The sequence below is a fragment of the Bombina bombina genome, chromosome 9 (assembly GCF_027579735.1).
Source record: "Bombina bombina isolate aBomBom1 chromosome 9, aBomBom1.pri, whole genome shotgun sequence".
Lineage (NCBI taxonomy): Eukaryota > Metazoa > Chordata > Amphibia > Anura > Bombinatoridae > Bombina > Bombina bombina.
This window is the reverse complement of record NC_069507.1, coordinates 152,425,017-152,438,332: the sequence shown is the minus strand read 5'-3', so window position 1 is coordinate 152,438,332 and position 13,316 is coordinate 152,425,017. Positions and strand designations below refer to the sequence as shown.

General features: G+C 46.4%; 1 protein-coding gene and 1 long non-coding RNA gene across 3 annotated transcripts in view; one reads left to right on the top strand and one right to left on the bottom strand.

Annotated features, from left to right (window-relative positions):
* Positions 1 to 4,358: 4,358 nt before the first annotated feature.
* Positions 4,359 to 9,742, bottom strand: LOC128639580 (uncharacterized). Its single transcript, XR_008399224.1, has 2 exons — positions 9,364 to 9,742; positions 4,359 to 4,696 (listed from the first exon to the last, which is right to left on the bottom strand). It is a non-coding gene; the product is annotated as an uncharacterized LOC128639580 (long non-coding RNA).
* A 62-nt stretch (positions 9,743 to 9,804) lies between these two features.
* SFR1 (SWI5 dependent homologous recombination repair protein 1) overlaps positions 9,805 to 13,316 on the top strand; it is a 31,169-nt gene continuing 27,657 nt past the window's right edge. The window contains exons 1-2 of one of the 2 annotated variants that reach the window (XM_053691715.1): positions 9,805 to 9,875; positions 10,159 to 10,285. In XM_053691715.1, the coding sequence (XP_053547690.1) occupies positions 10,172 to 10,285 (114 nt within the window). In that variant the 5' untranslated portion in view covers positions 9,805 to 9,875; positions 10,159 to 10,171. The other variant, XM_053691714.1, reaches the window with a different exon arrangement.

Below are 13,316 nucleotides of genomic sequence, written 5' to 3'. Positions count from 1 at the left end.
CTCCAATTAGCTACAACAAGGTAGAACAGGAACACAGATCTCATCAGGATTTTTCAGCAGGTGTATTCTTTGGTACTTTGCTGATATATATCACGCACATAACACACAGTTTATTTTATTCTTATAGAAGTGCATTTTCTGCTGAACAGACAAAAACTTGTACATCTTCTTTAGATCTGTGAAGAAAAAAAATGTTAAACACAAATATAATATTCTACTATCCATACTAACAACCACCCACAAACACAACTTATTTACAGTTTAAGAGAGAGATGATGGAAACAGAGAGAGATGATGGAAACAGAGAGAGATGATGGAAACAGAGAGACAGACAGAGAGACAGAGACACACAGAGACAGAGAGAGACACAGAGACAGAGAGACACGGCTGAGATAGTGGAGAGAGACGGCTGAGATAGTGGAGAGAGAGACGGCTGAGATAGTGGAGAGAGAGACGGCTGAGATAGTGGAGAGAGAGAGAGGCGGCTGAGATAGTGGAGAGAGAGAGACGGCTGAGATAGTGGAGAGAGAGACAGCTGAGATAGTGGAGAGAGAGACGGCTGAGATAGTGGAGAGAGAGACGGCTGAGATAGTGGAGAGAGAGACGGCTGAGATAGTGGAGACAGAGACGGCTTAGATAGTGGAGAGACGGCTGAGATAGTGGAGAGAGACGGCTGAGATAGTGGAGAGAGAGATGGCTGAGATAGTGGAGAGAGAGACGGCTGAGATAGTGGAGAGAGAGACGGCTGAGATAGTGGAGAGAGAGACGGCTGAGATAGTGGAGAGAGAGAGACGGCTGAGATAGGAGAGAGACGGCTGAGATAGGATAGAGAGACGGCTGAGATAGGAGAGAGACGGCTGAGATAGTGGAGAGAGAGACGGCTGAGATAGTGGAGAGAGACGGCTGAGATAGTGGAGAGAGAGAGAGACGGCTGAGATAGTAGAGAGAGAGAGACGGCTGAGATAGTAGAGAGAGAGAGAGACGGCTGAGATAGTAGAGAGAGAGACGGCTGAGATAGTAGAGAGAGACGGCTGAGATAGTGGAGAGAGAGACGGCTGAGATAGTGGAGAGAGACGGCTGAGATAGTGGAGAGAGAGAGAAAGACGGCTGAGATAGTGGAGAGAGAGAGAAAGACGGCTGAGATAGTGGAGACGGCTGAGATAGTGGAGAGACGGCTGAGATAGTGGAGAGAGACGGCTGAGATAGTGGAGAGAGAGACGGCTGAGATAGTAGAGAGAGAGACGGCTGAGATAGTGGAGAGAGACGGCTGAGATAGTAGAGAGAGAGACGGCTGAGATAGTAGAGAGAGAGAGATAGTGGAGAGAGAGAAAGACGGCTGAGATAGTAGAGAGAGACGGCTGAGATAGTAGAGAGAGAGACGGCTGAGATAGTAGAGAGAGAGACGGCTGAGATAGTAGAGAGAGAGAGACGGCTGAGATAGTAGAGAGAGACGGCTGAGATAGTAGAGAGAGACGGCTGAGATAGTAGAGAGAGACGGCTGAGATAGTGGAGAGAGAAAGACGGCTGAAATAGTGGAGAGAGAGAGACGGCTGAGATAGTGGAGAGAGAGAGACGGCTGAGATAGTGGAGAGAGACGGCTGAGATAGTGGAGAGAGAGACGGCTGAGATAGTGGAGAGAGAGAGACGGCTGAGATAGTGGAGAGAGAGAGACGGCTGAGATAGTGGAGAGAGAGAGACGGCTGAGATAGTGGAGAGAGACGGCTGAGATAGTGGAGAGAGAGAGACGGCTGAGATAGTGGAGAGAGACGGCTGAGATAGTGGAGAGAGAGAGACGGCTGAGAGAAACAGTGGAGACGGCTGAGAGAAACAGTGGAGAGAGAGATGGCTGAGAGAAACAGTGGAGAGACGGCTGAGAGAAACAGTGGAGAGAGAAACGGCTGAGAGAAACAGTGGAGAAAGAGACAGTGGAGAGAGAAACAGTGGAGAAAGAGACAGTGGAGAGAGAAAAAACAGTGGAGAGAGAGACAGTGGAGAGAGAGAGAAAAACAGTGGAGAGAGAGAGAAAAACAGTGGAGAGAGAGAAACAGTGGAGAGAGAGAAACAGTGGAGAGAGAGAGAAACAGTGGAGAGAGAGAGAGAAACAGTATACAGATACAAGGTAACCACAGAGGTAAAAAGTACATTAACCCCTTAATGACAACTGACGTACCAGGTACGTCATGCATTAACAAGCAGTTAATGACAATGGACGTACCTGGTACGTCAGTTGTCTAACAGAGTGCTGGAAGTGATCACAATCACTTCCAGCAGCTCTGAGGGTATTGCAGTGATGCCTCGATATGGAGGCATCCTGCAATACCCCTTTACAAGACTCCGATGCAGAGAGAGCCACTCTGTGGCCCTCTCTGCACCGGTAGTGATGGTGCCGATGGTGCCTTTGACCGGTGGGAGGAGGGAGCGTGTGCGCGCGCGTGCACGATGCGCGCGCGTGCATGGGTGTGCGTGTGCACGTGGGCACGCGTGCACGTGGGCGCGCGTGCACGTGCACATGCGCACATTAGCCACACTGACACCAATGAAAAAGTAAGGGGAAAAAAAGTTATTTTATTTTTTTTATATTTAAAAGGATCTGTGAGGGGGAGGGGGTGGGGGTATTGTGGGGGGGGCTGCTACACTACAGAAATAATTAAACACAAATAAAAGTTATAAATACAATTAAAATAATTGGGTACAGCTTGGGTACAGCTGCCAGTACCCAAGATGGCGGTAATTAGGTAGGGGAGAGGGTTAGAGAGCTGGAGGGGGGGATCAGGGAGGTTGGTGCTAAGGCAGGGGTCCATCACAACTAAAATATTTTATAATTTTTATTTAAAAAAAAAAACTCTTTTATTTAGTACTGGCAGACTTTCTGCCAGTACTTAAGATGGCGGTAACAATTGTGGGGTGGGGGAGGGAAGAGAGCTGTTTGGGAGGGATCAGGGGGTGGGATGTGTCAGGTGGGAGGCTGATCTCTAAAATTAACCCTGCAAGCTCCCTACAAGCTACCTAATTTAACCCCTTCACTGCTGGGCATAATTCACGTGTGGTGCGCAGCAGCATTTAGCGGCCTTCTAATTACCAAAAAGCAACGCCAAAGTCATATAAATCTGCTATTTCTGAACAAAGGGGATCCCAGAGAAGCTTTTACAACAATTTCTGCCATAATTGCACAAGCTGTTTGTAAATAATTTCAGTGAGAAACCTAAAATTGTGAAAAATGTAAAGTTTTTTTTTTTATTTGCTCGCATTTGGCGGTGAAATGGTGGCATAAAATATACCAAAATGGGCCTAGATCAATACTTGGGGTTGTCTACTACACTACACTAAAGCTAAAATTAACCCTACAAGCTCCCTAATTAACCCCTTCACTCCTGGGCATAAAACATGTGTGGTGCGCAGCGGCATTTAGCGGCCTTCTAATTACCAAAAAGCAACCACAAAGCCATATAAGTCTGTTATTTCTGAAAAAGGGGATCCCAGAGAAGCATTTACAACCATTTGTGCCATAATTGCAGAAGCTGTTTGTAAATAATTTCAGTGGGAAACCTAAAGTTTGTGACAAAATTTGTGAAAAAGTTAACTTTTTTTTTTTTTTATCGCATTTGGCGGTGAAATGATGGCATGAAATATACCAAAATGGGCCTAGATCAATACTTTGGGATGTCTTCTAAAACAAAATATATACATGTCAAGGGATATTCAGATATTCCTGACAGATATCAGGGTTCCAAAGTAACTAGCGCTAATTTTGAAAAAAAGTGGTTTGGAAATAGCAAAGTGCTACTTGTATTTATTGCCCCATAAATTGCAAAAAAAGCAAAGAACATGTAAACATTGGGTATTTCTAAACTCAGGACAAAATTTATAAGCTATTTAGCATGGGTGTTTTTTGGTGATTGTAGATGTGTAACAGATTTTGGGGGTCAAAGTTAGAAAAAGTGTGTTTTTTTTCCATTTTTTCCTCATATTTTATCATTTTTTTTAGTAAATTATAAGATATGATGAAAATAATGGTATCTTTAGAAAGTCCATTTAATGACGAGAAAAACGGTATATAATATGTGTGGGTACAGTAAACGAGTAAGAGGAAAATTACAGCTAAACGCAAACACTGCAGAAATGTAAAAATAGCCATTGTCATTAAGGGTAAGAAAATTGAAAAATGGTCCGGTCATTAAGGGGTTAATATAACTGTGTTAGTTATGCAAAACTGGGGAATGGGTAATAAAGGGATTGTCTATCTTTATAAACAATAACAATTAAAGAGTAGACTTTCCCTTTAAAACAACTAATGTAAGAGTAAAGTTTTAATCTCCATAAAAGTAATGGTGCAGCCATATTAATAAATAATGACAGTATATTGTAAAGTTGTTTAATTGCACATTATTAAACACTTTATATCACAAAACTAGTGTTTAATGCATATTTAAAGGGATAAAATATGTGCTCCAGCATTTATTTCTAAAGACTTAGGAGCCGGGGTCAGTAGGAGTGAGTCTCAAATGACACTTGAGATAAGACTCCAATTAGCTTCAACAAGGTAGAACAGGAACACAGATCTCATCAGGATTTTTCAGCAGGTGTATTCTTTGGTACTTTGCTGATATATATCACGCACATAACACACAGTTTATTTTATTCTTATAGAAGTGCATTTTCTGCTGAACAGACAAAAACTTGTACATCTTCTTTAGATCTGTGAAGAAAAAAAAATGTTAAACACAAATATAATATTCTACTATCCATACTAACAACCACCCACAAACACAACTTATTTACAGTTTAAGAGAGAGATGATGGAAACAGAGAGAGACACGGCTGAGATAGTGGAGAGAGAGAGAGACGGCTGAGATAGTGGAGAGAGAGAGAGAGACGGCTGACATAGTGGAGAGAGAGAGAGACGGCTGACATAGTGGAGAGAGAGAGAGAGAGAGAGACGGCTGAGATAGTGGAGAAACGGCTGAGATAGTGGAGAGAGAGAGAGACGGCTGAGATAGTGGAGAGAGAGAGAGAGACGGCTGAGATAGTGGAGAGAGAGACGGCTGAGATAGTGGAGAGAGAGAGAGAGACGGCTGAGATAGTGGAGAGAGACGGCTGAGATAGTGGAGAGAGACGGCTGAGATAGTGGAGAGAGACGGCTGAGATAGTGGAGAGAGAGAGAGAGACGGCTGAGATAGTGGAGAGAGAGAGAGACGGCTGAGATAGTGGAGAGAGAGAGACGGCTGAGATAGTGGAGAGAGAGAGAGAGAGACGGCTGAGATAGTGGAGAGAGAGAGAGAGACGGCTGAGATAGTGGAGAGAGAGAGAGAGACGGCTGAGATAGTGGAGAGAGAGAGAGAGACGGCTGAGATAGTGGAGAGAGAGAGAGAGAGACGGCTGAGATAGTGGAGAGAGAGACGGCTGAGATAGTGGAGAGAGAGAGAGACGGCTGAGATAGGAGAGAGAGAGACGGCTGAGATAGGAGAGAGAGAGACGGCTGAGATAGGAGAGAGAGAGAGATGGCTGAGATAGTAGAGAGAGAGAGACGGCTGAGATAGTGGAGAGAGACGGCTGAGATAGTGGAGAGAGAGAGAGAGAGACGGCTGAGATAGTGGAGAGAGAGACGGCTGAGATAGTGGAGAGAGGGAGAGAGAGAGAAAGACGGCTGAGATAGTGGAGAGAGAGAGACAGCTGACATAGTGGAGAGAGAGAGAGAGACGGCTGACATAGTGGAGAGAGAGAGACGGCTGACATAGTGGAGAGAGAGAGAGACGGCTGACATAGTGGAGAAACGGCTGAGATAGTGGAGAGAGAGACGGCTGAGATAGTGGAGAGAGAGAGAGAGAGACGGCTGAGATAGTGGAGAGAGAGAGACGGCTGAGATAGTGGAGAGAGAGAGACGGCTGAGATAGTGGAGAGAGAGAGACGGCTGAGATAGTGGAGAGAGAGAGACGGCTGAGATAGTGGAGAGAGAGAGACGGCTGAGATAGTGGAGAGAGAGAGACGGCTGAGATAGTGGAGAGAGAGAGACGGCTGAGATAGTGGAGAGAGAGAGACGGCTGAGATAGTGGAGAGAGAGAGACGGCTGAGATAGTGGAGAGAGAGAGACGGCTGAGATAGTGGAGAGAGAGAGACGGCTGAGATAGTGGAGAGAGACGGCTGAGATAGTGGAGAGAGACGGCTGAGATAGTGGAGAGAGACGGCTGAGATAGTGGAGAGAGACGGCTGAGATAGTGGAGAGAGACGGCTGAGATAGTGGAGAGAGAGAGATGGCTGAGATAGTGGAGAGAGAGAGAGAGAGACGGCTGAGATAGTGGAGAGAGAGAGAGAAAGACGGCTGAGATAGTGGAGAGAGAGAGAGACAGCTGAGATAGTGGAGAGAGAGAGAGACGGCTGAGATAGTGGAGAGAGAGAGAGACGGCTGAGATAGTGGAGAGAGAGAGAGACGGCTGAGATAGTGGAGAGAGAGAGAGACGGCTGAGATAGTGGAGAGAGAGACGGCTGAGATAGTGGAGAGAGAGAGAGAGACGGCTGAGATAGTGGAGAGAGAGAGAGAGAGAGACGGCTGAGATAGTGGAGAGAGAGAGAGAGAGACGGCTGAGATAGTGGAGAGAGAGAGACGGCTGAGATAGTGGAGAGAGAGAGACGGCTGAGATAGTGGAGAGAGAGAGACGGCTGAGATAGTGGAGAGAGAGAGACGGCTGAGATAGTGGAGAGAGAGAGACGGCTGAGATAGTAGAGAGAGAGAGAGACGGCTGAGATAGTGGAGAGAGAGACGGCTGAGATAGTAGAGAGAGAGACGGACGGCTGAGATAGTAGAGAGAGAGACGGCTGAGATAGTAGAGAGAGAGAGACGGCTGAGATAGTAGAGAGAGAGAGACGGCTGAGATAGTGGAGAGAGAGACGGCTGAGATAGTAGAGAGAGAGAGGCGGCTGAGATAGTGGAGAGAGAGAGAGGCGGCTGAGATAGTGGAGAGAGAGAGAGAGAGACGGCTGAGATAGTGGAGAGAGAGATGGCTGAGATAGTGGAGAGAGAGACGGCTGAGATAGTGGAGAGAGAGACGGCTGAGATAGTGGAGAGAGAGAGACGGCTGAGATAGTGGAGAGAGAGAGAGAGAGACGGCTGAGAGAAACAGTGGAGAGAGAGACGGCTGAGAGAAACAGTGGAGAGACGGCTGAGAGAAACAGTGGAGAGAGAGACGGCTGAGAGAAACAGTGGAGAGAGAGAGAGAAACAGTGGAGAGAGAGAGAGAAACAGTGGAGAGAGAGAGAAACAGTGGAGAGAGAGAGAAACAGTGGAGAGAGAGAGAGAGAGAAACAGTGGAGAGAGAGAGAGAAACAGTGGAGAGAGAGAGAGAAACAGTGGAGAGAGAGAGAGAGAAACAGTGGAGAGAGAGAAACAGTGGAGAGAGAGAAACAGTGGAGAGAGAGAGAGAGAGAGAAACAGTGGAGAGAGAGAGAGAGAGAAACAGTGGAGAGAGAGAGAAACAGTGGAGAGAGAGAGAAACAGTGGAGAGAGAGAGAAACAGTGGAGAGAGAAACAGTGGCGAGAGAGAGAAACAGTGGAGAGAGAGAGAAACAGTGGAGAGAGAGAGAAACAGTGGAGAGAGAGAGAAAAACAGTGGAGAGAGAGAGAGAAACAGTGGAGAGAGAGAGAAACAGTGGAGAGAGAGAGAAACAGTGGAGAGAGAGAGAAACAGTGGAGAGAGAGAAACAGTGGAGAGAGAGAGAGAAACAGTGGAGAGAGAGAGAAACAGTGGAGAGAGAGAAACAGTGGAGAGAGAGAGAGAAACAGTGGAGAGAGAGAGAGAGAGAAACAGTGGAGAGAGAGAAACAGTGGAGAGAGAGAGAGAAAGAAACAGTGGAGAGAGAGAAAGAAACAGTGGAGAGAGAGAAAGAAACAGTGGAGAGAGAGAGAGAAACAGTGGAGAGAGAGAGAGAGAAACAGTGGAGAGAGAGAGAGAAACAGTGGAGAGAGAGAGAGAAACAGTGGAGAGAGAGAGAGAAACAGTGGAGAGAGAGAGAGAAACAGTGGAGAGAGAGAGAGAAACAGTGGAGAGAGAGAGAGAAACAGTGGAGAGAGAGAGAGAAACAGTGGAGAGAGAGAGAGAAACAGTGGAGAGAGAGAGAGAAACAGTGGAGAGAGAGAGAGAGAAACAGTGGAGAGAGAGAGAGAGAAACAGTGGAGAGAGAGAGAGAGAAACAGTGGAGAGAGAGAGAGAGAAACAGTGGAGAGAGAGAGAAACAGTGGAGAGAGAGAAACAGTGGAGAGAGAGAAACAGTGGAGAGAGAGAAACAGTGGAGAGAGAGAAACAGTGGAGAGAGAAAGAGAGAGAGAGAGAGACGGCTGAGAGAGACAGTGGAGAGAGAGACGGCTGAGAGAGACAGTGGAGAGAGAGACGGCTGAGAGAGACAGCAAAAGAGAAGAAAAAGACAGAGTGACAGCAAGTGTTATAAGCAAGAGAGAGACAGCAAGAATGAGACAGCAAGAGAGAGAGCTAGTGAAACGGTGTGACAGCGAGAGAGTAAAATAGAATAGTCAGAGAGGAACAGTGACAGCAAGTGACAGGGAGAGAGACAGCAAGGGAGAGAGAAACAGTGTGACAGCAAGGGAGAGAGAGAGAGCGAGACAGCAAGGGAGAGAGAGAGACAGAGAGAGACAGCAAGAGATGGACAAGAGTGACATCAAGTGTGATAGAGTGACAGGGAGAGAGGCAGCGTGGGTGACAGACAGAAAATGACAGAGAAACAAGAGAAAATGAGAGACAGAAAAAAAAGTGACAGAGAATGTGAAAGTATGAAAAGATTGACAGAGAGAGCGAGAAAAGTGACAAAGAGGGAGAGACAGACACACAAACAGGGACACAGAAAGAAAGAGACACACAGAAAAGTACACTGTGTGTCTGTCATTCTGTGTCTCTGACTGACAGACACACAGACATTTACACACAGGGAAAGAGAGAATAATGCCCATTCATACCAGTGACACAGAATACTATAACTATTCCCCATCAGTCATACACAGAACAGCCATTAACCCCTTCCTTTCCATAATCCCCTTGGTGTCATAGTGTAGTAACACCAGCACATAAAGAAGGTAGTTAAGATATATATTGACCAACTCCTGTTCTTATGAATTAATGTCCATTTTAAATGCAAGCTTCAAATATACAGCTTAACAATTGTAGCTGAATTTCACTAATTATGTAATGACTGATACCCCCACAAACATAAACAAGACAACAAGTTCAGTTTTAATTATCTTAGTGGTTTCACATTGCTCATCTGCAGTCTCAGATAACAGCTTCTCTCCTAGAAAATAAAGAATAAAAGAAAATGTTGGGCCCCATATGTAATATTTATTTTCCCACAACCAGTTCTTACTGTTTCTAGCACAAATCCTAGGCACAGATTCAGAGTTGAAAAAAAGACAATCTACAAATCTCTGGCTGGCTGTTTTAAAGCAGCCTATAATCAGGATCCCAGCTTCTTGCTTCATGAAAACCCATGTTCTTCTCACTCCTTTTTCACATTAGTGTTTCTTCCATGTCCAGCATAAGCCTAGATAACAACTCCTGACGAGACACAAAGACAGCAGCAGAAGGAAAGCAAAAAATGTCCTATCGATTTGAGTCTCCCGCACTTCCTGCTTCCTCACTCAGCTCTCTGTACCATGTGATCACTGCAGTCACGTGACTGCTGTGATGTCAGCGTGTCCTTTAGAGGGATAGAATCTAGCCGCTACCGTGACGTTACGCCGTAGTGTGATTATGCGAGAGTTCCTCCACCAGAAATAAAATGAAGATTGCGCCTGCGCCGAGTTTACTGGCTTCCGGGTGTATTGCGCATGCGCAACTCAGGACGTGGGCTGTTTGAAATCAGGATTACAGTTTTGGGTATCACACTATCTGCTATAGATTAATGCTAAATAACAATTTTACATAAACCGCTTGCAGTATAACATATTATTTGTATTTACCTATTCACAGTACTCAAGTAACCACAATGATCCTCTTACATGTAGAGTATTACGTGTTATACTAAACTACATATTTAAGAGGATCAGAAACAATAATTCAACTGAATGGAAATCTCAATATAATGTAAACAAAAATTGCAAAGTTGAGTATGGAGTTAACAATAATTTAACACCGTAATCATTACGTTTATACTTTGCAGGTGTTGCTTTTTTATGGACAAAATATACATTTTCAAGATGAATACTCCTACACCGTCTGCTTCGTGTTCCAGGTCTGAGAATAATCTGAGCTCCCCAGACCCTCAGAACAATATAGTGGCTAAACAGGTAAAGCTATATGCAGCTTTGTTCAGCTTTAAGAACTGTATTAGTAATTGGTCTTCAAAATGAATATGACTTTTATTCATAATTCTTTTCAATTTTGCTTCTAAATAAGGTTATCACCGTTTTTACTTACTTATTTTCTGTCCGCAAATTCAACCCGTTGTTTTTTTTTTTCTTAGTTGGTCACGTTTTTTGAGTAGCCTATTGAAAATCTGTCCGTTAGGCGGCCGTCAATCGACGTGATCTGCGCATGCGCTATATTTTTTGTTATCCTGGAATCCACGCACGCACCCGTTTTGCGCATGCGTATTTGTATTATGTTTGAATACCTATATTACATAATAGGCTTGCTACAGACGGCTACAATACTGACAAATAATTCACTGATTAGCGCATGTGCATTAAAGGGAAACTGAACCCAATTTTTTTCTTTCGTGATTCAGATAGAGCATGCAATTTTAAGCAGCTTTCTAATTTACTCTTATTATCAAATTTTCTTAATTCTCTTGGTATCTTTATTTGAAATTCAAGAATGTAAGTTTAGATGCCAGCCTATTTTTGGTGAATAACCTGGGTTATTCTTGCTCATTGGTGGATACATTCATCCACCAATATAAAAAGTGCTGTCCAGAGTACTGAACAAAAAAGAAGCTTAGATGCCGCCTTTTTCAAATAAAGATAGCAAGTGAACGATGAAAAATTAATAGGCGGAAATTAGAAAGTTGCTTAAAATTGCTTGCTCTATCTGAATCATGAAAGAAACAAATTGGGTTCAGTGTCCCTTTAAGGAGTGAAATCGCTGATTTGCAAAGGCGCGCAGTTCAACGGAGCACTGTGAACACGCTTTTGAGAGATGTTTAGAGCGGGTGAGACCAGAAAATAAGGAAATAGTGGTTGGGAGGAGTCAACATCGGGACGGTGGTGAATAAAAAAAAAATGTTTTATTTCATAAATGTAAAAGAAATTGGGATAAAAAGTTAGCGATCAGCTTATTGAAAGCTTGACAAATTCATTATTGTATTCAGAATGTTTAAAATTTACCTTCACTTTAAGCTACAGATGTAGAAACAACCTATTTTGTAACTCATCTTTTATATAAATAAGTGGGAAATCCTGCCTAGAGGGCAGTCTTTTGTGGTGACGGAACCACCCTGCCATTTTCGGAATCAACATGGATGCAGCCTATGCTGCATCCAGGTGGATTCTTTCACCACCCCTTTTGCTTTCTCTCTCCCCCCTCTCTTTTGCTTTCTCTCTCCCCCCTCTCTTTTGCTTTCTCTCCCCCCCTCTCTTTTGCTTTCTCTCTCCCCCTCTCTTTTGCTTTCTCTCTCCCCCCTCTCTTTTGCTGTCTCTCTCCCCCTCTCTTTTGCTCTCTCTCCCCCCTCTCTTTTGCTGTCTCTCTCCCCCCTCTCTTTTGCTGTCTCTCTCCCCCCTCTCTTTTGCTGTCTCTCTCCCCCCTCTCTTTTGCGGTCTCTCTCCCCCCTCTCTTTTGCGGTCTCTCTCCCCCTCTCTTTTGCTGTCTCTCTCCCCCTCTCTTTTGCTGTCTCTCTCCCCCTCTCTTTTGCTGTCCCTCCCCCCCCTCTCTTTTGCTCTCTCTCTCCCCCCCCCCTCTCTTTTGCTCTCTCTCCCCCCCCTCTCTTTTGCTCTCTCTCCCCCCCTCTCTTTTGCTCTCTCTCCCCCCCTCTCTTTTGCTCTCTCTCCCCCCCTCTCTTTTGCTCTCTCTCCCCCCCTCTCTTTTGCTCTCTCTCCCCCCCTCTCTTTTGCTCTCTCTCCCCCCCTCTCTTTTGCTCTCTCTCCCCCCCCTCTCTTTTGCTCTCTCTCCCCCCCTCTCCTTTGCTCTCTCTCCCCCCCTCTCTTTTGCTCTCTCTCCCCCCCCCCCCTCTTTTGCTCTCTCTCCCCCCCCCCTCTCTTTTGCTCTCTCTCTCCCCCCCCCCTCTCTTTTGCTCTCTCTCCCCCCCCCTCTCTTTTGCTCTCTCCCCCCCCCTCTCTTTTGCTCTCTCTCCCCCCCTCTCTTTTGCTCTCTCTCCCCCCCCTCTCTTTTGCTCTCTCTCCCCCCCCCTCTATTTTGCTTTCTCCCCCTCTCTTTTTCTCTCTCTCTCTCCCCCCCCTCTCTTTTGCGCTCTCTCCCCCACTCTCTTTTGCTCTCTCTCCCCCCCCTCTATTTTGCTTTCTCCCCCTCTCTTTTTCTCTCTCTCTCCCCCCTCTCTTTTGCTCTCTCTCCCCCCCTCTCTTTTTCTCTCTCTCTCCCCCCCTCTCTTTTTCTCTCTCTCTCCCCCCCTCTCTTTTGCTCTCTCTCCCCCCTCTCTTTTGCTCTCTCTCCCCCCTCTCTTTTGCTCTCTCCCCCCCTCTCTTTTGCGCTCTCTCCCCCCCTCTCTTTTGCTCTCTCTCCCCCCCTCTCTTTTGCGCTCTCTCCCCCCCTCTCTTTTGCGCTCTCTCCCCCCCTCTCTTTTGCGCTCTCTCCCCCCCTCTCTTTTGCTCTCTCCCCCCCTCTCTTTTGCGCTCTCTCCCCCCCTCTCTTTTGCTCTCTCCCCCCCTCTCTTTTGCTCTCTCCCCCCCTCTCTTTTGCTCTCTCCCCCCTCTCTTTTGCTCTCTCCCCCCCTCTCTTTTGCTCTCTCCCCCCTCTCTTTTGCTCTCTCCCCCCTCTCTTTTGCTCTCTCCCCCCCCTCTCTTTTGCTCTCATCCCCCCTCTCTTTTGCTCTCTCCTCCCCCTCTCTTTTGCTCTCTCCCCCCCTCTCTTTTGCTCTCTCCCCCCCCTCTCTTTGCTCTCTCCCCCCCTCTCTTTTGCTCTCTCCCCCCCCTCTCTTTTGCTCTCTCCCCCCCTCTCTTTTGCTCTCTCCCCCCCTCCTCTTTTGCTCTCTCCCCCCCTCTCTTTTGCTCTCTCCCCCCCTCTCTTTTGCGCTCTCCCCCCCTCTCTTTTGCGCTCTCCCCCCCCTCTCTTTTGCGCTCTCCCCCCCCTCTCTTTTGCGCTCTCCCCCCCTCTCTTTTGCGCTCTCCCCCCCTCTCTTTTGCGCTCTCCCCCCCTCTCTTTTGCGCT